The 24,624-nt window shown below is 36.7% G+C and overlaps 1 protein-coding gene across 1 annotated transcript in view; it reads right to left on the reverse strand.

Moving 5' to 3' along the window:
• Positions 1-24,624, reverse strand: part of CDK14 (cyclin dependent kinase 14) — a 535,950-nt gene that overhangs the window by 307,639 nt on the left and 203,687 nt on the right. Inside the window, exon 5 of the mRNA XM_053553550.1 lies at positions 23,756-23,818. Coding sequence (XP_053409525.1) covers positions 23,756-23,818 — 63 coding nt within the window. The remainder of the gene's footprint in view (positions 1-23,755; positions 23,819-24,624) is intronic.

Consider the following 24,624-nt stretch of genomic DNA (forward strand, 5'->3'; position numbering starts at 1 on the left):
TGTCCCTTCTGGGGCCTCATGTTCGCCTTGGGAAACATGCAAACAAACGAGTCGCATGCAAGATCCATCTTGAACTGGAGAAAGGGGGCTTGCAGCCCAGAAGCTGTTTCCTTTTTTCTTGATGGTACTTCCCCACGTGGGTTAGTTCCACCTCACAATTAAAGCAGCATGTAATACTTCCAATTGCTGTCTGCATTTCGTCATTCTTTAGGGTGATTTCTTTTCAATATGTGTTTCAAAGCATCTCTAGGAAAGAGTGTACCATTAAATTAGCTGGCCTTGTTTCCTTTGTTGGATCCAAATTACAAGTAGATCAGCAGAAGATGCTGAGTATGCAAAAGAAGCATTCTAAACAACTAGATGCTGGCCCACATCATAATCAGAAAACCCACCACTTAAATCCAACACAACGTGAATTGACATGTGGAATTTAATTTTCTTTTATGTCAATTGTTAATCTTCTCCTTTCTAAATATAAAAGATTATTTTGCTATGACAAAAGGAGGATGAAAATGTACAGAAGAAACCTGGACAGGCACTGAGACTAGGCACTGTTTTGAGTTTTCAAAAACATTCTTTAATGGCCTCATGAAATAACCATATTTCCTAAAATACAGAATTAGGAAAGGCTCTATAATATTCAAACTAATACGTAGTAGGAAATTATTAGGAGCTAAATGAGAGCTCTAATGAAGAAGGTGGAGAAAATCAGGTGTCACTTGATTTTCTATCTGAACATTAGAAAGTCTCATTTAGGAATCAATTCTCGGTGCCATCTGTATAAGACGATCTTAATTTGGCATAACATTATTCTGTCTGCTACACACCTGCTTGCTCTCTGGACTATGAAAGAAAAATAGCAACTTTTCAACCATAATAAACCTCGTATCTTTTAAATTAGTGTATCTACTGAAATGAAAAATAAAAATTAGCTCTACACCTACAGGATTTCAGATACTTCACAGAATAAGGCAGGAAGCTCAAAATTACTTTGGTCATTTTCAATTATTCCAAAAAATGGCATATGTGTTCCTGCAAGGAATCTTCTAGAAAAGTCATTATGATAAAATGGAAATGGAAATACATTACATAAAAACAGGAAGATTCAATCTCATCATGATAATAAGATTCAAACATCCACATTTCTGGATATCAGCTGAAGACAGCATCAATTCATCTTTTTTTCATGAAACTTAATTTTCAGTTTCTCATGCTTATCAATGTTTAAAGAACCCATGAAAACCCGATTAAAGAATAACATTTAGAGTATTATTGTCAACTTTAAAAAAATGCAATGTTCTGTAAACCACTGAGAATTATAAAATCTGTATAAATTCAGTATTCAACTCAACTATGATAGCCCAAGCTCACAATAATTCATAGTAAATGTTCTGTAAAAGTGTGGGGAAATGGGTGGGTATTAAGTATATTTCAAAAAAAATTCTAACCAGTTTCTACATAGCAATTATCATCTTCTAGAATTTGGTTGCTATGCCTTTAATCATCATAAATATTTATAACAAGGCCATGTCCTCAGGCTTTTGATTCGGATTTGAAATTGCCCTCTAATTAATTGCTAAAGTCACCCATTTGTCAAAAATTGATATTATGCTTAGAAACAAACCATTAGTTAATTGTGAGTATTTATTTTGGAATGCCATATTGATAACACATTCTGTAGGCAATTAAAGTTGCAACGTGATTCTAGAAATTTAGTTAACGTTGACTTTTTTTATGAGTGTATTCCTGTTCTTACAGGAAATATACATCAAGAAAGATAAAAGTTTCACAGATGTTTTGCAGGGAATTAGTACAAAATTAACTTTGATTGGAATATTCCACGTATGGGGGTGGCGCCTCTGGCTCAAAGGAGTAGGGCGCCGGCCCCATATGCCAGAGGTGGCAGGTTCAAACCCAGCCCTGGCCAAAAACTGCAAAAAAAAAAAAAAAAGAACATTCCACGTATTACTAAGATCAAGAGCTATGAGTTGGTCCAGTTGTTTTGTCTGGGGTTTTTTTCTTCTTCCCTTTCATTCTTCCCTGCTACATTACCATTGTAATGCTTGAAATTCTACCTATATCTAATCAAGGAACAATCTCCTTAATTCATAAGTGCACAGTATTCATATTTTAACAATAATATGTTAATACAAAATACATAATATACGAATATAATAATGAAATACAAAGAAAAATATGTACATTTCAACATACAAGATAAATGTTTAAAATGTTTCCATATATTGTATTGTCATACTCCACAGTGATGAAACTAAAAGTTAAAATTGCCAAATTCTGAAAGAAAAAAATCTAATTATTGTGCTTTCCTTTTGTTCACTGCTAATAAAAATTGAATATTACACTGTGGACATTTGAATATCTGTGATGTATTCAGCCAACGTACAGCTTCAGAGATATTAAAAGGACATGCTTTTTAAAAGATAACAGCTTACCTACCTTACCTGGTCTTCATATCTCCTTGACAATTAAGTCCCAAAGGGGTGGAGGTCACAAAACCATAGTTCTTTGTACATTTAACAGTCGGACCCCAAAGGGGGCCGTCAGGGACTCACCCCACTGATGTTTTGTTTTTGTGTGTTCTGTTGTCACATAAATAAATGTACGGGACAAAACATGGGTGGGGTCAGTCCCTGACACCTTTTTGGGATAAGACTGTTAAATGTATAAAGAACTACAGTTTCTTATTGTAGTTCAATTGTTTCTTTTTAAATTTTTTAATCTTTTTCAACAATCTAAAATGATGGAAAGATTAACTGTTTTTTTTTAATTAATATCTAGCACAGCACTATGAACTGCTGTTAACTTAGTAAATATTATTCTATGTTCTTCATTTTGTATTCATAAATTTAAGTGACAGTAAATATCACCAAATGAAAAAAATATGTTAATGCATCAAATTGAAATAGCAGGGGACATCTGTCCTTATGTCATAGTCAAAATCCTTTGAGAATAATCTTACCTGCAATGCAGATCCCAAAAGTAACCCTGGAGGAGTTAGACAATGAGGAAAAACCAGTATGTAATTAGGTGAGTGGTCTCCCAGGGAAACCAACACCGTAATAAGTGTTGCCGGCTTCCCTGCACTGCAATTCTGATGCCCCCCACCCAAAAAAAAAGCATTAACAAGCTGCATCTATTTTGTAACTTTCCATACTCTCAGAGAAAGTACCACTATCCTCTTCAATATGAAAATTATGATAAACCTGGGTGGCGCCTGTGGCTCAGTAGGTAAGGCGCCGGCCCCATATACCAAGGGTGGCGGGTTCAAGCCTGGCCCCGGCTGAACTGCAACCAAAAAATAGCTGGGCGTTGTGGCGGGCACCTTTAGTCCCAGCTACTCGGGAGGCTGAGGCAAGAGAATCGCTTAAGCCCAGGAGTTGGAGGTTGCTGTGAGCTGTGATGCCACTGCACTCTACCGAGGGCCATAAAGTGAGACTCTGTCTCTACAAAAAAAAAAGAAAATTATGATAAACCTATGTGAATGAGTGCTCATAAAGCTACAACTAATCAAGCTAAATACAGTAATTTAATGTATTAATCATGTGCTATAGAGGAAAAGAACATTGGACAAAGAGTCAAAAAGCCCTTTACCATGTTCAGTCATCTCAATGATCCTTGATGTTTATTTCCTATGAAATGTGGGGGCTGGAATGGACCACTGCTCCAGGATACTGGTTCTGGGACAGGCTTAGCAATGGCAAAATCACTTAAAGACATGTTTTCTGTATGTTTTATTTTTAATTATATCAAAATTCTATGTTTAAATTATGATGATAATGTACCATGCTTTTTACAGATGAGCCATGTAGTTTAACGGGAATTCCTTTTTTCCTCATCTGCACAAAAATTTGTTTTTCCTGGTGTCTGCACAATAATATAGTTCTCCTGTTTGTTGGTTTTTCCTTTGTTTTAGTTTCATTTGTGTATATAACTAATTGAACAACTTAACTCTGATACCATCTTACAAATCTACTCAAACATATTGCATCCAACAAACTCGATCGTCTTTATAATGTCTCTCCTGGAGACTTCTCTGACCTGTCTGGGCTAATGGGTTACTTTCCCAGACTAATGCAAATTGTCATCCTGGGATTCTCTCAGTCACTGCCTGGGGGATTTCCTTCAGCTTTCTTCTGAGGTACATATACTCTGTTAACTTTTCTTTATCTTCTCTTCTTTGGTATACTGTATTTCCTGAGTTTTAGTGGAGTACATTTCCAAGTTATTCCTAAGAAAAAGACTTAAGATGGGCAGAAGGTTCACTTCCTTACACACCTGAAAATAATTCTTTTTCCCCTCACACTTCACTGATAGTTTGTGTAGAATTCTAGGCTGGAAATACTTTCACGTCTGAATTTTCAGTGTCCAACTGCCATTTCCCTTCCAGTGTTGCTGCAGAAAAGTCTAATGCCAACATAATTCTTGATCTTGTTTAGTCAATCCTGTTTCCTTTCTGTGAAATTTTTCTTCCAACAAGTGTTCTGCAATTTTGTAATAATGATAATTATTGTCAGTCTGTTTTATTAAATGTTCTAGGCATTAATCTAAAAATTCACATAATTTACATGTTAAAAAAGTAGAGTTTAATGATTCTTACTTTAATGATTCTCTCCTCTCTTTTTCCCCACCAAATATTCAGATTTTGGATCCCAGGGACTGGACTTCTCATTTTTTTATGCTTTCCCATTTATCTTGGCTCTATTTTCATCTTTTGTTCCATTTTCTGGCAAATTTCTTTCTTTTTTTTTTTTTTTTTTTTTTATTGTTGGGGATTCATTGAGGGTACAATAAGCCAGGTTACACTGATTGCAATTGTTAGGTAAAGTCCCTCTTGGCAATCATGTCTTGCCCCCATAAAGTGTGACGCACACCAAGGCCCCACCCCCCTCCCTCCGTTCCTCTTTCTGCTTCCCCCCCCATAACCTTAATTGTCATTAATTGTCCTCATATCAACATTAAGTAAATAGGATTCATGCTTCTCCATTCTTGTGATGCTTTACTAAGAATAATGTCTTCCACTTCCATCCAGGTTAATACGAAGGATGTAAAGTCTCCATTTTTTTTTAAGGGCTGAATAGTATTCCATGGTATACATATACCACAGCTTGTTAATCCATTCCTGGGTTGGTGGGCATTTAGGCTGTTTCCACATTTTGGCAATTATAAATTGAGCTGCAATAAACAGTCTAGTACAAGTGTCCTTATGATAAAAGGATTTTTTTCCTTCTGGGTAGATGCCCAGTAATGGGACTGCAGGATCAAATGGGAGGTCTAGCTTGAGTGCTTTGAGGTTTCTCCATACCTCCTTCCAGAAAGGTTGTACTAGTTTGCAGTCCCACCAGCAGTGTAAAAGTGTTCCCTTCTCTCCACATCCACGCCAGCATCTGCAGTTTTGAGATTTTGTGATGTGGGCCATTCTCACTGGGGTTAGATGATATCTCAGGGTTGTTTTGATTTGCATTTCTCTAATATATAGAGATGATGAACATTTTTTCATGTGTTTGTTAGCCATTCGTCTGTCATCTTTAGAGAAAGTTGTATTCATGTCTCTTGCCCATTGATATATGGGATTGTTGGCTTTTTTCATGTGGATTAATTTGAGTTCTCTATAGATCCTAGTTATCAAGCTTTTGTCTGATTGAAAATATGCAAATATCCTTTCCCATTGTGTAGGTTGTCTCTTTGCTTTGGTTATTGTCTCCTTAGCTGTACAGAAGCTTTTCAGTTTAATGAAGTCCCATTTGTTTATTTTTGTTGTTGTTGCAATTGCCCTAGCAGTCTTCTTCATGAAGTCTTTCCTCAGGCCAATATCTTCCAGTGTTCTTCCTATGCTTTCTTGGAGGATTTTTATTGTTTCATGCCTTAAATTTAAGTCCTTTATCCATCTTGAATCAATTTTTGTGAGTGGGGAAAGGTGTGGGTCCAGTTTCAGTCTTTTACATGTAGACATCCAGTTCTCCCAACGCCATTTATTGAATAGGGAGTCTTTCCCCCAAGGTATGTTCGTGTTTGGTTTATCGAAGATTAGGTGGTTGTAAGATGTTAGTTTCATTTCTTGGTTTTCAATTCGATTCCAAGTGTCTATGTCTCTGTTTTCTGGCAAATTTCTTTAACTCTATCTTCAATTATTTTCTTGTTATCATTTTTCATTTGTTATAATTTTAATTTCTAAGAATCCCTTTGTTCCCACTAATTTCTTAAAAATAATACAGCATTCTTGTTTTATAAGTGTACTTTCTTTTACCTCTCAGAGACTATTAGTGATACCTATATTTGAATAGTTTCTTTCTCTGTTTTACTTTATCCAACCAACACAAGCAACTTGGCTTCATCCAAGTTACTTACTTGTTGACTAGGGTCTTCCCTATGCAGTCCCTTGGATTCTTGAGGTCTGTTCTCCTGAACTGATAAGATCCTTCACAAAACATCCTTATAATCTTCTACTTTGAGAGATGATACCTGTTTTCTGAAGTACCCCACTGCTGGCCCTGTCTTTCACTTTCTCCTCTGCCCCTCTCCAACCCATCCAGCCCCCATCTTATTCTGGGCCATGCCCCTGCTTCTACTAGACGAGTGAGGAACAGATGAGGCCAGCAACATGCAGGGCTATGGAAAGGCAAGAGGCCAGGATTACTGACAAGTGTACATGGTTCTTCACCTGGGGAGTCTGCTATGCAGGACCACAGGAAAGGCAAGGGGACACTATGGGTTATGGGAGGTGCCTGGGTTCCCACCTCAGAGTCTGAACAGATGCTCACATTTCCTACTTAAAGAGATCTTTTCTTAGTATAATTTCTTATTGATACGTGATATCTCTACATATTTATGGGGGCTATGTGGTATTTTGATACAATTATGCAATGTGTAATGACTGAATAATGTTATTTAGAATATCTATCACCTTGAACATTTGCCATTTCTTGTGATGGGACCATTTCTTCTCTTTTAGTTGTTCTAAAATATACAATGTATTGTTCCCTACTCTGCTATTGAACAGTAGAAATTATTCCTTTTATATAACTGTATGTTTTTACTCACTCACTGACCTTTCTTCTTCCCTAGCTCTTCCCAGCCACTGGTAACTATCATTCTACTCTCTACCTCCAGGAGATAAACTATTTTCAGTTCCAACATATGAATGAGAACACACAATATGTGTGTTTCTTTTCTGTGTCTGGTTTATTTCACTTAACATAATGACCTCCAATTCCAGCCATGTTACAAATAACAGAATTGCATTATGTTTTATGGCTGCATAGTATTCCATTATATACATTTATCTTTTCTTTATCCATTCATCCATTGATGGACCCTAAAGTTGATTCCATATCTTGGCTGTTGTGAATAGTGCTTCAATAAACATGCAAGTGTAGGTATTTTTTAAATAATGATGTCTTCTCCTTTGAGTAAACATCAGTAGTGGGGTTGCTGAATGGAACGGTAGTTCTGTTTTTATTCTTTTGAGAAACCTCCATCCTGATTTCCATAGAGGTTGTGCTAAATTACAATCACACTAAAGTGCATAAAACGTCCTTTTTTCCACATGCTCCCCCTCATTTATAATTTTTTGTCTTTCTGATAACAACCATTCTAACTGGGGGTAAGATGCATCTCACTGTAGTTTTGATTTGAGTTTTCCTGCTAATTAGTTATGTTGAAGATTTTTTAAATATACCTGTTGACTATTTGTATGTCTTCTATTGAGAAATGTCTATTCAGATCCTTTCCCCATGTTTGATAGGATTATTTATTTTTTTACTATTGAGTTCTTTGAGTTGCTTGTATATTCTGGATATTATTTTTTTTTTCTTCTTTCCTTTTTTTTTTTATTTTTGGGGATTCATTGAGGGTACAATAAGCCAGGTTACACTGATTGCAATTGTTAGGTAACGTCCCTCTTGAAATCATGTCTTGCCCCCATAAAGTGTGACACTTTACTCTGGATATTATTAATAGTCCCTTGTTGGTTGTATAATTAAAAAATATTTTCCCTTCTCATAGACACATTATAATTAATTTCGCTACAGTTAATATGAAAGAGAAAATTCTGAAAGCTGTAAGATGTAAGAAAACCATTACATACAAGAGGAAGAGCATTAGAATGACTGCAGATCTCTCCACTGAAACCTTTCAAGCTAGAAGAGGGTGGTCACTGATCTTTAATCTCTTTAAACAAAATAACTTTCAACCCAGGATCCTGTATGCAGCTAAACTGAGTTTCATCTATGATGGAGAAATTAAATATTTTAATGACATTCACATGTTCAAGAAATTTGCCAGAACTAAACCAGCTCTTCAGGAAATTCTCAGACCTATCCTCCATAATGAACAACACAATCCTACACCACCAAAGTAAAATCACTCAGAAACTTTTGATCAAATTCTATATTCCATAGTGGCAAAAGGATTAAAAATTTCCACTGGACTTTCAAAAAACTTGACACCCAAAACTCTGCCGGGTTTATCATTACTCTCAATGAATGTGAATGGCTTAAACTGCCCTCTGAAGAGACACAGGTTGGCTGACTGGATACAAAAACTCAAGCCAGACATCTGCTGCATTCAAGAATCTCACCTTACCTTAAAAGATAAAAATAGATTCAGGGTGAAGGGATGGTCAGCTATAATTCAGGCAAATGGAATCAGAAAAAAGCAGGTGTTGCAATTTTATTCACGGATACAATAGGCTTTAAACCAAAGTAAGAAAAGACAATGATGGTCGCTTCTTATTTGTTAAGAGCAACACTCAACGTGATGAGACTTCAATTATCAACATCTATGCACCCAACCAGAATGCACCTTAATTTATAAGAGAAACTCTAATTGACATGAGCAATTTGATTTCCCCCAGCACTATAATCGTTGGAGACTTTAACACTCCTCTGGCAGTGTTGGATAGATCCTCAAAAAAGAAGCCAAGCAAAGAAATTTTAGAATTAAACTTAACCATTCAACATTTGCATCTAATAGACATCTATAGAACATTTCATCCTAACAAACCAAATACACATTCTTCTCATCAGCCCATGGATCATACTCCAAAATTGATCACATCTTAGGTCACAAGTCTAACCTCAGCAAATTTAAAAGATAGAAATCATTCCTTGTATTTTCTTGGACCACCACGGAATAAAAGTTGAACTCATTAACAACAGGAATCTCCACACACATACAAAAACATGGAAACTAAATAACCTCATGCTGAATGATAGCTGGGTCATAGATGAGATTAAGAAGGAAATTACCAATTTTTGGAACAAAACAATAATGAAGAAATGAACTATCAGAACCTCTGGGATACAGCAAAGGCAGTACTAAGAGGAAAATTTACAGCGTTGCAAGCCTTCTTCTTGCAAGAGGAAGTCAATAACTTAATGGGTCATCTCAAGCAACTGGAAAAGGAAGAACTTTCCAACCCTAAACCCAGCAGAAGAAAAGAACTAAAATTAGAGCAAAACTTAATGAAATTGAAAACAAAAGAATCATACAACAGATCAACCAATCGAAGAGTTGGTTTTTTGAAAAGTCAATAAAATAGATAAACCACTGGCTAACCTAACCAGAAGTAGAAGAGTAAAATCCCTTATTTCATCAATCAGAAATGATAAAGGCCAAATAACAACAGACTCATCAGAAATTCAAAAAGTCCTTAATGAATACTACATAAAACTCTACTCTCAGAAGTACGAAAATCTGAAGGAAATAGATCTATACTTGGAAACATGTCACCCTCCCAGACTTAGCCAGAAAGAATTGGAAAAGTTGAACAAGCCTATAACAAGCTCTGAAATAGCATCAACTATAAGAAATCTCCCCCAAAAGAAAAGCCCGGGACCAAATGGCTTCACATCAGAATTCTACCAAACCTTTAAAGAAGAACTAGAACCTATATTACTTAATCTTTTCCAAAACATAGAAAAAGAAGGAATACTTCCCAACTCATTCTATGAAGCAAATATCACCCTGATACCCAAACCAGGGAAAGACCCAACAAGAAAAGAAAATTACAGACCAATATCTCTAATGAATATTGATGCAAAAATATTCAAAAAGATCCTAGCAAACAGAATCCAACAATACATCAAACAAATTATACACCATGACCAGGTGGGTTTCAACCCAGGGTCCCAAGAATGGTTCAATATACGTAAATCCATAAATATAATACATCACATTAACAAATTAAAAAACAAAGACCATATGATTCCCTCAATTGATGCAGAAAAAGCTTGACAATATCCAGCATCCTTTCTTGATCAGAACGCTTAAGAAAATAAATACAGAAGGAACATTTCTTAAACTGATAGAGGCCATCTACAGCAAACCCACAGCCAATATCATAGTGAATGGAGGAAAATTGAAATCATTTCTGCTCAGATCAGGAACCAGGCAAGGATGCCCACTGTCTCCACTGCTTTTTAACATTGTAATGAAAGTCTTAGCCACCACAATCAGGCAAGAGAAGGCAATCAAGGAGATCCAAATAGGACCAGAGGAGATCAAATTCTCACTCTTTGCAGATGATATGATTATATATCTGGAAAACCCCAGGGAATCAACTACAAAACTCCTAGAAGTGATTAAGGAATATAGTAACGTCTCAGGATACAAAATTAACATTCATAAATCTGTAGCCTTTATATACACCAACAATAGTCAAGGGAGAAAAACAATCAAAGATTCGATTCCCTTTACAATAGTGCCAAAGAAGATGAAATATCTCAGGGTATCTAACTAAGCACGTGAAAGATCTCTATAAAGAGAACTATGAAACTCTGAGAAAAGAAATAGCTGAAGATGTTAACAAATGGAAAAATTTACCATGCTCATGGATGGGAAGAATCAACACTGTTAAAATGTCTATACTACCTAAAGCAATTTACAGATTTAACGCGATCCCTATTAAAGCACCTCTCTCATATTTTAAAGACCTGGAAAAATTAGTACTTCATCTTATATGGAAATAGAAAAAACCTCGAATAGCCAAGACATTACTCAGAAATAAAAACAAATCAGGAGGAATCATGCTTCCAGACTTCAGACTATGTTATAAATTGATAGTGATCAAAACAGCATGGTACTGGCACAAACATAGAGAGGTAGATGTATGGAACAGAATTGAAGACCAAGAGGTGAACCCAGACACTTACTATAATTTGATTTTTGATAAACCCATTAAAAATATAAATTGGGAGAAAGATTCCCTATTCAATAAATGGTGCCAGATGAATTGGTTGGCAAGTTGTAGAAGACTGAAACTGACCCACACCTTTCTCCTCTAATAAAAATTGACTCTCACTGATTAAAGCACTTAAACTTAAGACATGAAACTATAAATATTCTTAGAGAAAGTGCAGGGGAAACACTTGAGAAAATTGGCCTGGGAGAATACTTCATGAGGAAGACACCCCAGGCAATTGAAGCAACATCAAAAACACATTACTAGGATCTGATCAAATTAAAAAGCTTCTGCACTGCCAAAAACACACTAAGTAAAGCAAATAGCCCTCAGAATGGGAGAGGATTTTTACAAGTTATACTACCGACAAAGGTCTAATAACCAGAATCCACAGAGAACTCAAACTTATTACTAAGCAAAAAACAAGTGATCCCATGTCATTGTGGGCAAGAGACGTGAACAGAAGCTTCTCTGAAGAAGACAGGCGCATGGCCTACAGACACATAAGAAAATGCTCATCATCTTTAATCAGAGAAATGCAAACCAAAACTACTCTGAGATACCATCTAACTCCAGTAAGAGTAGCCTACATCACAAAATCCCAAAACAACAGATGTTGGCGTGGATGTGGAGAAAAGGGAACACTTCTGCACTGCTGGTGGGAATGCAAGCTAGTATGTTCCTTTTGGAAGGAAGTTTGGAGAACACTCAGGGATCTAAATGTAGACCTGCCGCAATTCCTCTTCTAGGTGTATATCCAAAGGACCAAAAATCATTTGGCAATAAAGATATTTGCACCAGATTTTTCATTGCAGCTCAATTCATAACTGCCAAGTCATGGAAGAAGCCCAAGTGCCCATTGACCCATGAATGGATTAATAAATTGTGGTATATGTATTCCATGGAATATTATGCAGCAGTAAAAAAATGGAGACTTTACCTTCTCTATGTTTACACTGATGGAGCTGGAAAATATTTTTATTAGTAAAGTATCTCAGGAATGGAAAAAAAATACCCAATGTACTCAGTACTACTGTGAAACCAATTTATAATAACTCACACTTGCATATGAAAAATGAAACACAACTTTAGGCTATGATGAAGGAGGGAAGGGGAGGGCGAGGGATGGGAGGGATGGGAGGGGGTGGGAAGGATAGGGAGTAGTAGTACTAGTAGGGAGTAGTAGGGGGACCACACCTATGGAGCACATTGCAAGTACAATTTGGTTCTATCATGTGTAGAACACAAATGTCCTAATGCTATAATTGGGTAAATGAGATAAAAGCTATGCTGATTAGTATGATGTAAGCACTCCAATTTAGTACAAATGATCAACACACTGAAATGGGCATAAATGGTATTTATGATCTATGCACAAAAGACTTAATTAAAAAAAAAAGATAGTAGATGAACCAAAATATTATGATTTTGAAGTATATTAGGGGGAAAGAAGTTCTATGAGCTCAATGAGTATCCTCTCTTTTTACCTGACTCTATGTAAATTATGAATGATAGAAACTCCAGGAAATGCCTTATTCTCCATCTTGGAGGTCATCTGTACTTCCTCTTTCAATGACTTTAGGGAGAATGAAAGTTATGAAACTCGTATCTTTTAACTTTGAGGAAATAGTGTGTTTGTAATTCAATTTAGTTGAATATTTTGAACCTAATCATCATATATAGAATAGTTCATTTAAATCTCACAATCATCTCTGAAAAGGTTTTACTATAATTATTTTATAGAATAAGTAAGTAAAGACTGAAGTAGGGTATGTAAAAAATAATTACAAAAGAACGGAATGAAGCAGAGTATAATGGAGCAGGACAGAATGGAGCAGAATGTAATTGATCAGAACAGAATGGAGAAGGATGGACTGGATGAGAGGAGAATGGAGCAGAATGCAATGGAGCAGGATGGAATGGATCAGGATAGAATGGAGCAGAATTTAATGAAACCTGATGTAATGGAGCAGGATGGAACAGAGCAGAATGTAAGGGAGGAGGACAGAATGCAGCAGAGTGTATTGGAGCAGAAAGGAATGGAACAGGATAGAATGGAGCAGAATGTAAGGGACCAGTACAGAATGGAGGAGATTATAATAGAGCAGGATGGAATGGAGCAGGACAAAATGTAGCAGAATGTAATGGAGAAGGATGGAATGGATCGGAACAGAATGTAATGGATCACAATAGAACAGAGCAGAATGTAATGGAGCAGGATGGAGTGGACTAGGATTGAACGGAGAAGGATGGAATGGAGCAGAAAGTACTAGAACAGGATGGAATGGATCATGACAGAATTGAGCCAAATGTTGGATTAGATCAGAATGGAGCAGGATGGAATGGAGCAGGACAGATGGAGCAGAATGTAACGTATCAGAACAGAGTGGAGCAGAATGTAATGTATTAGGATGCAATGGAGCAGGTGGAATGGATCGGAACAGAATGAAGCAGGATGGAGTGGAGGAGAATGTAATTAAACAGGATGGAATGGAGAAAGATAGAATGGAGCAGAATATAATGGATCAGAACAGAATGGAGCAGAATTTCAATTCCTAATTGCCAAGTTATGGAAGAAGCCCAAGGGCCCACGGACCCATGAATGGATTAATAAATTGTGGTATATGTATAACATGGAATACTATGCAACAGTAAAAAAAATGGAGACTTCACCTTCTTTATGTTTACATGGATGAGCTGGAAAATATTCTTCTTAGTAAAGTATATCAGGATGGAAAAAAAATGTATCCAATGTACTCAGTACTACTGTGAAACCAATTTATAACTCACACTTGCATATGAAAAATGAAACACAACTTTAGTCTATGATGAAGGAGGGAAGGGGAGGGCAAGGGATGGGGAGGCGGAGGGAGGGATAGTAGGGGATGGTAGGGGGACCACAACTATGGAGCACATTGCAAGTACAAGTTGGTTCTATCATGTGTAGAACACAATTGTCCTAATGCTATAATTGGGTAAATGAGATGAAAGCTATGTAAACATATATATATATATATATATATATATTTTTTTTTTTTTCTCCCATTCCTCCATGGGTAGGAAATCTAAGGCCTTGGGGGATATGTGGCCTTGTGACTTTTTGACTAAATCCAAATTTTACAGAAGAAAGTCTTTTAATAAGGCAATTTGTTCTGTGAAGTTTGAGCTTCACTCTTTGTAGCACTTCTTTTGCTGTGCAGAGGCTTTTAACTTTAATACAGTTCCATTTGTCTATTTTTGGTTTTGTTCCCTGTGCTTTTTTGTTTTGTTTTGTTTTTTGTGGTTTTTGGCCTGGGCTGGGTTTGAAACCGCCACCTCTGGCATATGGGACCAGCACCCTACCCCATTGAGCCACAGATGCCGCCCTGTTCCCTGTGCTTTTGAAGTCTTAGACGCAAAAATCTTTGCTTAGTCCAATGTCCTGAAACATTGTCTCTATGTTAGCTTTTAGTAGTTTTCTAGTTTCAGGTCTCATGTTTAAATCTTCAATCCATTTTGCATTGACTTTTTCATATGGTGAGAGGTAGGGGGTTGTGTTCCGTTCTTCCGCATGCAAATTCCCAGTTTTCCCATCACTATTTATTGAAGACAGTATCCTTTTATCAACATAAGTTCTTGCTGCCTTTGTCAAAAACCAGTTGACACCAAACAAGTGGATTTATTTATGAGTACTCTGTGCCAAGTGTTTATATACCAATATTACACTGTTTCAGTTGCTACACCTTTGTAGTATATCTTGTAGTGTGTGTGATGGCTCCAGTTTTGTTCCTTTTGCTTAGTATTAGTTTGGCTATCTTGGTTCTTCAGTGGTTCCATATGAATTTCAGGATTGTTTTTCTATTTCTCAATTTCATTGGTATTTTGATAAAAATTGCGTTGAATCTGTAGATTACCATGGGTACCATGGTCATTTCAACAATATTAATTCTTCCGATTCATAGTTTGAAATGTCTTTCCATTAGTTGGTCTTCTTCAATTTTTTCCATCAGTTTTTTGTAACTACCACACATAGGCCTTTGAAGTTCTTGGTTAAATTTATTCTTTGAACAGTTTGTTTTATTTTTTGAGTTATTGCAAATGAGATTGCTTTCTTGATTTCTTTTTCATGTAGTTTGTTATTGGCATATAAAATATTAACGATTTTTGTGTGTTGATTTTGTATCCTGCAACTTTACTGAATTCATTAATTAGTTCTAGGAGTTTTTTTTGGTGGAGTCTTTAGGTTTTTCCACAAGTAAGATCACGGCTTCAGTAAGGAAAGACAATCTGACTTCTCTTTTCTAATTTGGATGCCCTTTATTTCTTCATCTTGCTTGATTTCTCTGGCTAAATTTCCATTACTAAGCTGACTTTAAACTCAATTCTAGGAGGTGAAAAAAATATATGTATGTATCTATGGGTTACATTTAAGCTTCACAGGTGACTCTGCTGTGGAATAACACTTGAAAACCTCTTAGATGATTATAGCCAAAAACTGACACTGTGAGACTGCTCAGGACATTTGGAAAATTCTCAAGAAATCAAAGATTTCGCTAGCTATGGGGAAAATATGAATATATCAATACCCATATATCAATATATTTTGTTAATTTTCATTTGTTAAAAAATACGAAATAAATCACATCACATTCTTTTAGAAAGAAAAATGTAGTAGGGCATCAATCTGTGACCATGTTATAAATTATTTTTTTTATCTTTTAATTTTTAACTTTATTTTTTATTTCAAATTAATATGAGAGTACAATTTTTTAGGTTACATTGTTTTCACTTCTGAGGCAAAGCTCCATTTGGAAGCCCCTCACCCAGGGGGCGTGTTATACACCCTCACAATGTGCACGTTAGGTGAGAACCCACGTTATGCCCTTCCTCCTGCCAATCGCCCTCCCCACTCCTGCCTCCCTCTACCCCTATTCTAGACTATATTTGTGATAAACAACTTTCATATGGGAGTAATCGCTGCTGTATATAACTAATACTTAGGCTCACTATAGATGTCACATATAATTCCTGGGCCATTATTTCTATGCTGACTACACATTTCATTCAACATTAAATTTCTCATCATATTTAGGAGGCATCAACTCTGGCAGTATTATATCTTCTTTATTGCCACAGTATAACATGGATTCAGAATGGGTAGCAAACACTACACATTTGAGGTATGATGAGTAGCCATGAGATGAAAGAAAAGTATATGAAGCTTGGATAAGAGATGCTGAAATACATTTTTAAGAAGTACAATCTAGTTACTGAAAAACAACAATCTGGAAACCCATATCCCCAAGACCATGAGTAAAAAAGAAAAAATAAAATGTAATGGAAGATGCAGACTGTACAGTAAAAATGGGACAAAAATCACCATTGGCACTGACCTAGGGACAGAGAACACGGCAACGCCTTGTTGGATGAGCCTTTTTTCTTTGTTTCACTAACCAAATTTTCCATTGACACTTGCCCATAACTAAGGACACATGCAGGGAGGGAGAAAAGCAAGCAAGGATAATAAAAGTGCAGTGACATCATGACATTTTAAAAAGGTTGAGTCAATTCTTTAATCTCAATCCCATCACTAGACTTGAAATCTAGTACTCAGAGAATCTGATGACTTCCACTGTGCTACTGGACTTCTGGGCTCCCTGGAACCTCACTAGCTGCACTCTCTACAGATTCCAAGGGATAGAGTGAGAAGCACAAACAAAGATGTATTATACTGTTGGTTTTCAATCTAATAAATCCTAAAACTAGAATAAGTGAATGTAGAAATAGAGAATTTGAGGTTTGTTTATTTTTTTGTGAGATAGGGCCTGGCTTTATTGCACAGAAGAGTAGTGCAATGGTGTCATCAAAGCTCACTGCAACCTGAAAGTGACCCTCTTGATCTCAGCCTTCCCCAGGTAACTGGTACTACTGGTGAATGACACCATACCCAAATAATGTTTCTATTTTTTGTAGACATGGGGGTCTTGCTATGTAGCTCAGACTGGTCTTGAACCCCTGGCCTTGAGCAATCCTCCCATGTTGGCCTCGCAAATTTCTGAGACCATAGGTATGAGCCACCATGCCTAGCCCCAAATTTGAGATTTTTAATGTAAAAAATATATAAAATTATGTAGATTTTTAATGTAAAAAATAAGATAAAATTATGTTCATATTATAATATTAATATTTAGAATTATACTTTAACATGATCAAGATTAGCAAACAAATATTTTCCATTTATTAAAATTTCCTCCCTAATCTAACTTCTAAAAATAAATGTATACAAATTTTTAAGAAAAATAGTCAAGAAAATTTAAAGAAAGGAAGTCTATCAGTAAAACAAAAAAACACAATAAAAAAGAGATACAGGAAAAATCAACAAAGACTATAAGTTCCACAATGAGTCTATTATTTATTTTAAAAAATAATGTTTTGTCAGAGTTCCTACAAGCTCCTACACTTTTAAATTATACAATGTAACTGACCACTATAAAACCCTCATTGTTCATGCCAAAAGCATTAAAAAAATCTATTGCTTATTATGAAAAATAAAAAAATTGAAAAATGTAAATTACAGAAGAGGCAACATACAAAAGCCGAAATGCAAATGCTCAGGAAATGCTCATAATCACTAAATCATAAATCCAAAGCTCAATGCCACTAGCAGTCAATTTCCAATGTAAATGAGATTGTATTTTTATTCATCATAAAGGCAAACATTAAAATGACTGATTAGAGTCAATACTAATGAGAGTAGAGAAAAACAATCTTCCTGTAATGGTCAAAAATTCCAGGCAAATTCATTAATACAGAAATTGTATATCTGCCAAGTAAAGAAAATTCATTGAGGGTGAGAGACTAGATGGCTGACTGAAGCCAGCGTTCCATAGAAGCTCCCGTCCAGAAGGAGAGTTAAAGGACAGAAATTTAGCAAGTAACCTGGTAGATTAGAGCTGCACCAAGAGAGAAGATTGAAGAATGCACATTAACCGGCTGAGGCGAGCTGCGAACCCAAGGATACAAACAAAAGGTACAAAATCCATCACCAAGCGGATGGGAGACCCCTCCCTCATGAGAATGGCTTGGAGTGCCCCACAAACGAATGAGCAGAGTTCAAAGATCCTCCCACTATACTCCATGGGAGAGAACCTCTAAAAACTGGACCTACCTCACCTACTAGGGTGCCATAGCTCTCTCCTGCCAGGCATAAAACTGTATAAAACTGTATATATTCTCTACCTGCAACTCTGAGCTCCCAGCATTCCCCTCCACTCTCACTCTGAGGTCTACAGGCCTGTCCCCCAGGAGTTTGGATTCTTGGGTGATTTCTTGAGGGGTGTGGACAGGATCTGGACTGCAGATGGTCAGTGCTGATTCTGCGGCACAGGAGTGAGGAGAGGATGGTCGGCTGAGAGGGAACCATGCTGGGGCAGCGGTGCCCCGAGGTGCAGAGCAGCAGCTGTTTTTGGCAACAATAGGACTCACCCCCGGATATTCCGAAGTCACACGCCCTGTCTCTCTGGGCAACCAGAGGAGGCCGGGCATCTTCTCAGGTGGCAACCACCATGGAACAGATCTGGGACAGAAACGCAGGCCCCGTGAGTAAAGGGAATGCCTGAGGTGGTACTGGTCTGGGTGCAGCGCGGGCACTAGAAAACTCACACGCAAAGCTGGGAGATTCCCAGGGCGGGGCTGACCCAGAAGACCGCTTTACTGAGCCTAAGATGCACCCAGCCCCCAGGGGACCATCAGCTTAAACAAAGGAGGGCTGGCAGAGCCTGGATCTGACAGGTAACCATGCTGCGAATACAATAGCTAAGACCATACAGCCGCACAGACAGGACCTGAGGCACAGGTTCTGGGAACTCAAAACAGCTTCTCTTCTGCAGGGGAATTTAGCAGGGACAGAAACAAATTCCCGCAAAGTTATTCTGTTCTGTCAGTAACATCAATCAGGGGCGGGGCTGGAACTGAGTGAACACCCCCCACCCTCTTTCAAGTGACCGAGGTTGTCAGGCCTCACCTCCCCCTACTGGATAGAGTCAAGAGAGCAGCGGTCTGTTTGAGCAGACATAGATTTCCTTGTGAATCAGACAGGTGCAAACCCCTGGAGTATCTGCTGATTGGAGGCAACTGGTCACAGTCCTGCGGGGTTATCAGTGACTGGGTCTGACATAGGTGCAAGGTGGGGAAGGAGGCATCAACCTTCCCAGACTAATCTATTTGCTGGGTGGGTCCTCCTGACTTCACGGAGAACCGGAGCAAGTCATATTTGAGTTGTCAGAAGACCCCTGCGATCTAGTTGCCAGAGACCTTTTAAACTCTCCCACCGGAGACAGGTGCTGACTGAGACAATTGATTTGGGCCTTTTGAACTGAGCCAATTGCTCGAGGACTGTCCAAGTGGTGCCCTGGATTTAGCAGACATTTATAGAACATTACATCCGTACAAAACTGAATACACATACTTCTCATCAGCCCATGCAACTTACTCCAAAATAGATCACATCTTAGGTCACAAGTGTAACCTCAGTAAATTTAAAGGAATAGAAATTATTTCTTGCATCTTCTCAGACCACCATGGAATAAAAGTTGAACTCAGTAACAACAGGAACCTGCACACTCGTACAAAAACATGGAAGTTAAATAACCTTATGCTAAATGATAGCTGTGTCATAGATGAGATTAAGAAGGAAACTGCCAAATTTCTGGAACAAAACGACAATGACATGAATTATAATAACCTCTGGGATATCGCATAGGCAGTCCTAAAAGGGAAATTTATAGCACTGCAAGCCTTCCTCAAGAGAATAGAAAGAGAGAAAGTTAACAACTTAATGGGACATCTCAAGCAACTGGAAAAGGAAGAACATTCCAACCCCAAACCCAGTAGAAGAAAAGAAATAACCAAAATTAGAGCAGAATTAAATGAAATTGAAAACAAAAGAATTATACAACAGATCAATAAATCAAAAATTTTTGTTTTTTGAAAAGGTCAGTAAAATAGATACACCTTTGGCTAACCTAATCAGGAAAAAAAGAGTAAAATCTCTAATTTCATCGATCAGAAACGACAAAGACGAAATAACAACAGAATCCTCAGAAATTCAAAAAATCCTTAATGAATATTACAACAAACTTCATTCTAAGAACTATGAAAATCTGAAGGAAATTGACCGATACTTGGAAGCACGTCACCTTCCAAGACTTAGCCAGAATCAAGTGGAAATGTTGAACAGGCCCATATCAAGTTCTGAAATAGCATCGACCATATAAAATCTCCCTAAAAAGAAAAGTCTGGGTCCAGATGGCTTCATGTCACAATTCTACTAAACCTTTACAGAGGAACTAGTACCTATATTACTCAACCTGTTCCAAAATATAGAAAAAGAAGGAAGACTACCCAACACGTTCTATGAAACAAACATCACCCTGATCCCGAAACCAGGAAAAGACCTAACAAGAAAAGAAAATTATAGACCAATATCACTAATGAATATAAACGCAAAAATATTCAACAAGATCCTAACAAACAGAATCCAGCAACACATCCAACAAATTATACATCATGACCAAGTCGTTTTTATCCCGGGGTCTCAAGGCTGGTTCAATATACGTAAATCTTAAGTATAATTCAGCACATAAACAAATTAAAAAACAAAGACCATATGATTCTCTCAATTGATGCAGAAAACCTTTTGATCATATCCAGTATCTCTTCATGATCAGAACACTTAAGAAAATTGGTATAGAAGGGTCATTTCTTAAACTGATAGAGGCCATCTACAGCAAACCCACAGCCAATATTATATTGAATGGAGTTAAATTGAAATCATTTCCACTCAGATCAGGAACCAGACAATGCTGCCCATTGTCTCCACTGCTCTTTAACACTGTAATGGAAGTTTTAGCCACTGCAATTAGGGAAGAAAAGGCGATCAAGGGTATCCACATAGGGTCAGAAGAGATCAAATTTTCGCTCTTCGCAGATGATAAGATTGTATATCTGGAAAACACTAGGGATTCTACTACAAAACTCTTACAAGTGATCAAGGAATACAGTAGCATCTCAGGTTACAAAATCAACATTCATAAATCGGTAGCCTTTACATATACCAACAATAGTCAAGCTGAAAAAACAGTTAAGGACTCTATTCCATTCACAGAAGTGCCAAAGAAGATGAAATATTTGGGAGTTTATCTGACAAAGGACGTGAAAGATCTCTATAAAGAGAACTATGAAACTCTAAGAAAAAAAGAGCTGAATATGTTAACAAATGGAAACACGTCCTGATAACCTTCCCTCTATGTTTTCTTTGAGTAGTTTTATTGCTTTGGGTCTTACACTAAGATCTTTGATCCATTTTTTTTTTTGGTTTTTCAAAAGCAAAAAAAAAAATATGATTAAAGGATGGGTATAGGATCTGAATAGCCAATTCTCAAAAGAAGACATACAAACAGCCAACAAATATATGAAAAATGCTGTCACTAAACATCACGGAAATGCAAATCAAAACTACAATGAGCTATGCCTTTTTTTTTTTTTTTTTTTTGAGACAGTTTCATTTTGTCACCCTCGGTAGATTGGCATGGTGTCACAGCTCACAGCAACCTCCAGCTCTTGGGCTTAAGCGATTCTCTTTCCTCAGCCTCCCAAGTAGCTGGGACTACAGGCACCCGCCACAACAGCCGGGTATTTTTTTTGTTGCCATTTAGCCAGGGCCGGGTTTGAACCCACCACCCTCAGTATATGGGGCCAACGCCCTACTCACTGAGCCATGGGTGCCGCCCAGAATGAGATACATCTTACCCAGTTAGAATGGCTATTAAAAAATAATAATAAAAATTGTGGGGGGAGGATGAAGAGAAAAGGTGAGTTTCAATGCCATTGGTGGGAATGTACACTAGCCCAGCTCCCATGCAGAACAGTATGGAGGTTTCTCAAATAACTAAATATAGAATTACTGTATGATGGACCAATCCCACTACTGTGAATTTGTCCAAAGGAAAAGAAGTCAATATATCTAAGAGACACATGAACCTTCAAGTTCATTGTAGCACTACTCACAATGGCCAAGATACGGAATCAGCATAGGTGTCCAACAAAATGAAAATGGATGAAGAAAATGTGATGTACATATGCCACAGAACACTATTAAACCATGAAAGACAACGAAATACTGTCACGTGCAGCAATATGCTTGGAACTAGAAGACATTCCATTAAGTGAAATAAGCCAGCAACAGAAAACTAAACACTCCCATGTTCTCATGGGAAGCTAAAAAATGTTCTTATAGAAGTAAAAAACAGAAGAGAGGATCCTAGAGACTGGAAAGTGTGGAGGGAAGAGGGAGATAGGTATAGAGATTTATTAAAATAACAGTTAGATAACAGGATTAAGGGCTAGTGTTCTACACCACTGTAGGATAACTGTAGTAACAATAATATGTAATATAGCTGCAAAGTAGTTGGAAGGAGGATATTGAATGTTCTCAACACAAAGCAATAATAAATCCCAAGGTAATGGATACTCTACCCCAATTTCATTAATTCACATGCATGCCTATACCAAACTTCACATGTACCCCTTACAAAGATAACGATATGTACCCATAAAGATGCCACATTAGAAAATCATGGTTTCTTTTTACTATAGAATAATATGCACTTATTAGAAAGAGTGAGCTACATAGCCATGCATTGATTTTAAAGTCCATCCATGATATATTTTAAGTGAAAAAATATAATAATATATTTTAATAAAGAAAAATGAATAAACACACAAAATAGTCTGTGTGCACATGTACCTCTACAGACAATGGAAAAAGTACAAAAGAAAAAACGTGCCATGTTGTAAAAAGTGATACAGATAACAAATGGGAAGAAATGGAGATGAAAAAGATTATTTTAAATAAATCCATAATATTCTATTAGTTCTCAGGGTCATGGGATGTATTCATCTGATTTATAAAATGTAAGCACGTCGTTAAGCTGTATCTAATATAACTTTGGTCTCTTCCAACATCCTAGTTTATGCCAAGACGGAGTTTCCTGTTCTTGAAATTTGAGCAATGTGTCAAGATGATTACTAGGTCAAATCTTAGAAAAATTTAGTTTTGATTACACGTAGTGATCAAATTTCTAGTAAAAAAAATGAAAAGGACCAGTAGAAAGTAGAATCTGCTTATATGTACAAATGAGAAAATATGCACTGTGGAGAGCCAGGGCACAGCGTTAGCACAGATCACCAAGAAGCTTTATATGGAAACCAGTTGGTACTTCAAGATGGGATCCAACCTAAAGCTGAGACCCTCCCCACTCAGAACAGTGTTTCAAAACGATTCCAGAGATTCTCACTCATTAGCAAATGTTTCTTCATGAAGAATAAACTAGGGTAATAGTAATATTCCAGTGCAAATATTTTAGTATTAAAACATGATTTTCAACAACCATGGTTCACTTCAATATTACTTCTCTTTACACAGAAAGTTTTTAATGTTCTAGTAGATATATTAGGCTTCAGCTCAAAAAATGCACATCACATGCTAACCTTTGTTTTAAAAAGAGCTTTTCCTACCTTCACATTATCTGGATGCAGCCCCCCGGGGTGCTTGTCCATGTACTGACATAAATCAGTGTGCTGGAAGAATAAAGGGAAAATGTATTAATATCCCTCTGGCTATAACACAATAAATCAATATTTTTCCACTTCAAAGTCGTCATTACCTTCTAAGCAAAGCAAAAACAAGACAAGTAGGTGGATTTTTTCATGTAGGTAGTTGTATACTTCCCCCTGCCCATTTTTAACCAAATTAAATCATTATTTATGCCTCAAGACTCAGTTTTGTTTTAAACATATTGATGTATTAATTTATTAAGTGTCTAATTTCCTCTTCATTGAGCATACATCCTTATACCTTCACTAAAAAAGACACAGACAATTAACCAATCTAATTACAATTTCAATTATCTTGTATTTTCCAAGTGCAAATGCAAGTTATGGCTATTTACTTCATATGAGATGAAAATACCAAAAATACCAAATAAATAGATTATGCTAGCAAAAATAATCATTGGACTTATTTTTTATACCTATAGTCACAAAAAAAAGTAACTTTTAGGTTTTCAGAACTCCTGCATATATTTACTAAATACAGTTTATAAATTAATGAAAATACTTTCAATATGACAAATACAACCACATATAAGTTAAAAAGAATATTCCTAGAGACTATCATATTGCTCATATTCTTTGAAATATGCCAAGCTCAATTTGCCCACAATTGTATATTTTTTACTAATGCTTTTTCTATTTGTATTATAAACTACATAGAATTAAAAAAAAAAAAAACATGTACAGTTACCATTCACATTTTTCTTCTTTTACTGGAGTGTACTATAACATTTATAACACTAAAACAGTAATTTTGTGAAAGCCAGTGACAT

Source organism: Nycticebus coucang, chromosome 11 (genome assembly GCF_027406575.1).
Source record: "Nycticebus coucang isolate mNycCou1 chromosome 11, mNycCou1.pri, whole genome shotgun sequence".
Classification (NCBI taxonomy): Eukaryota; Metazoa; Chordata; class Mammalia; order Primates; family Lorisidae; genus Nycticebus; species Nycticebus coucang.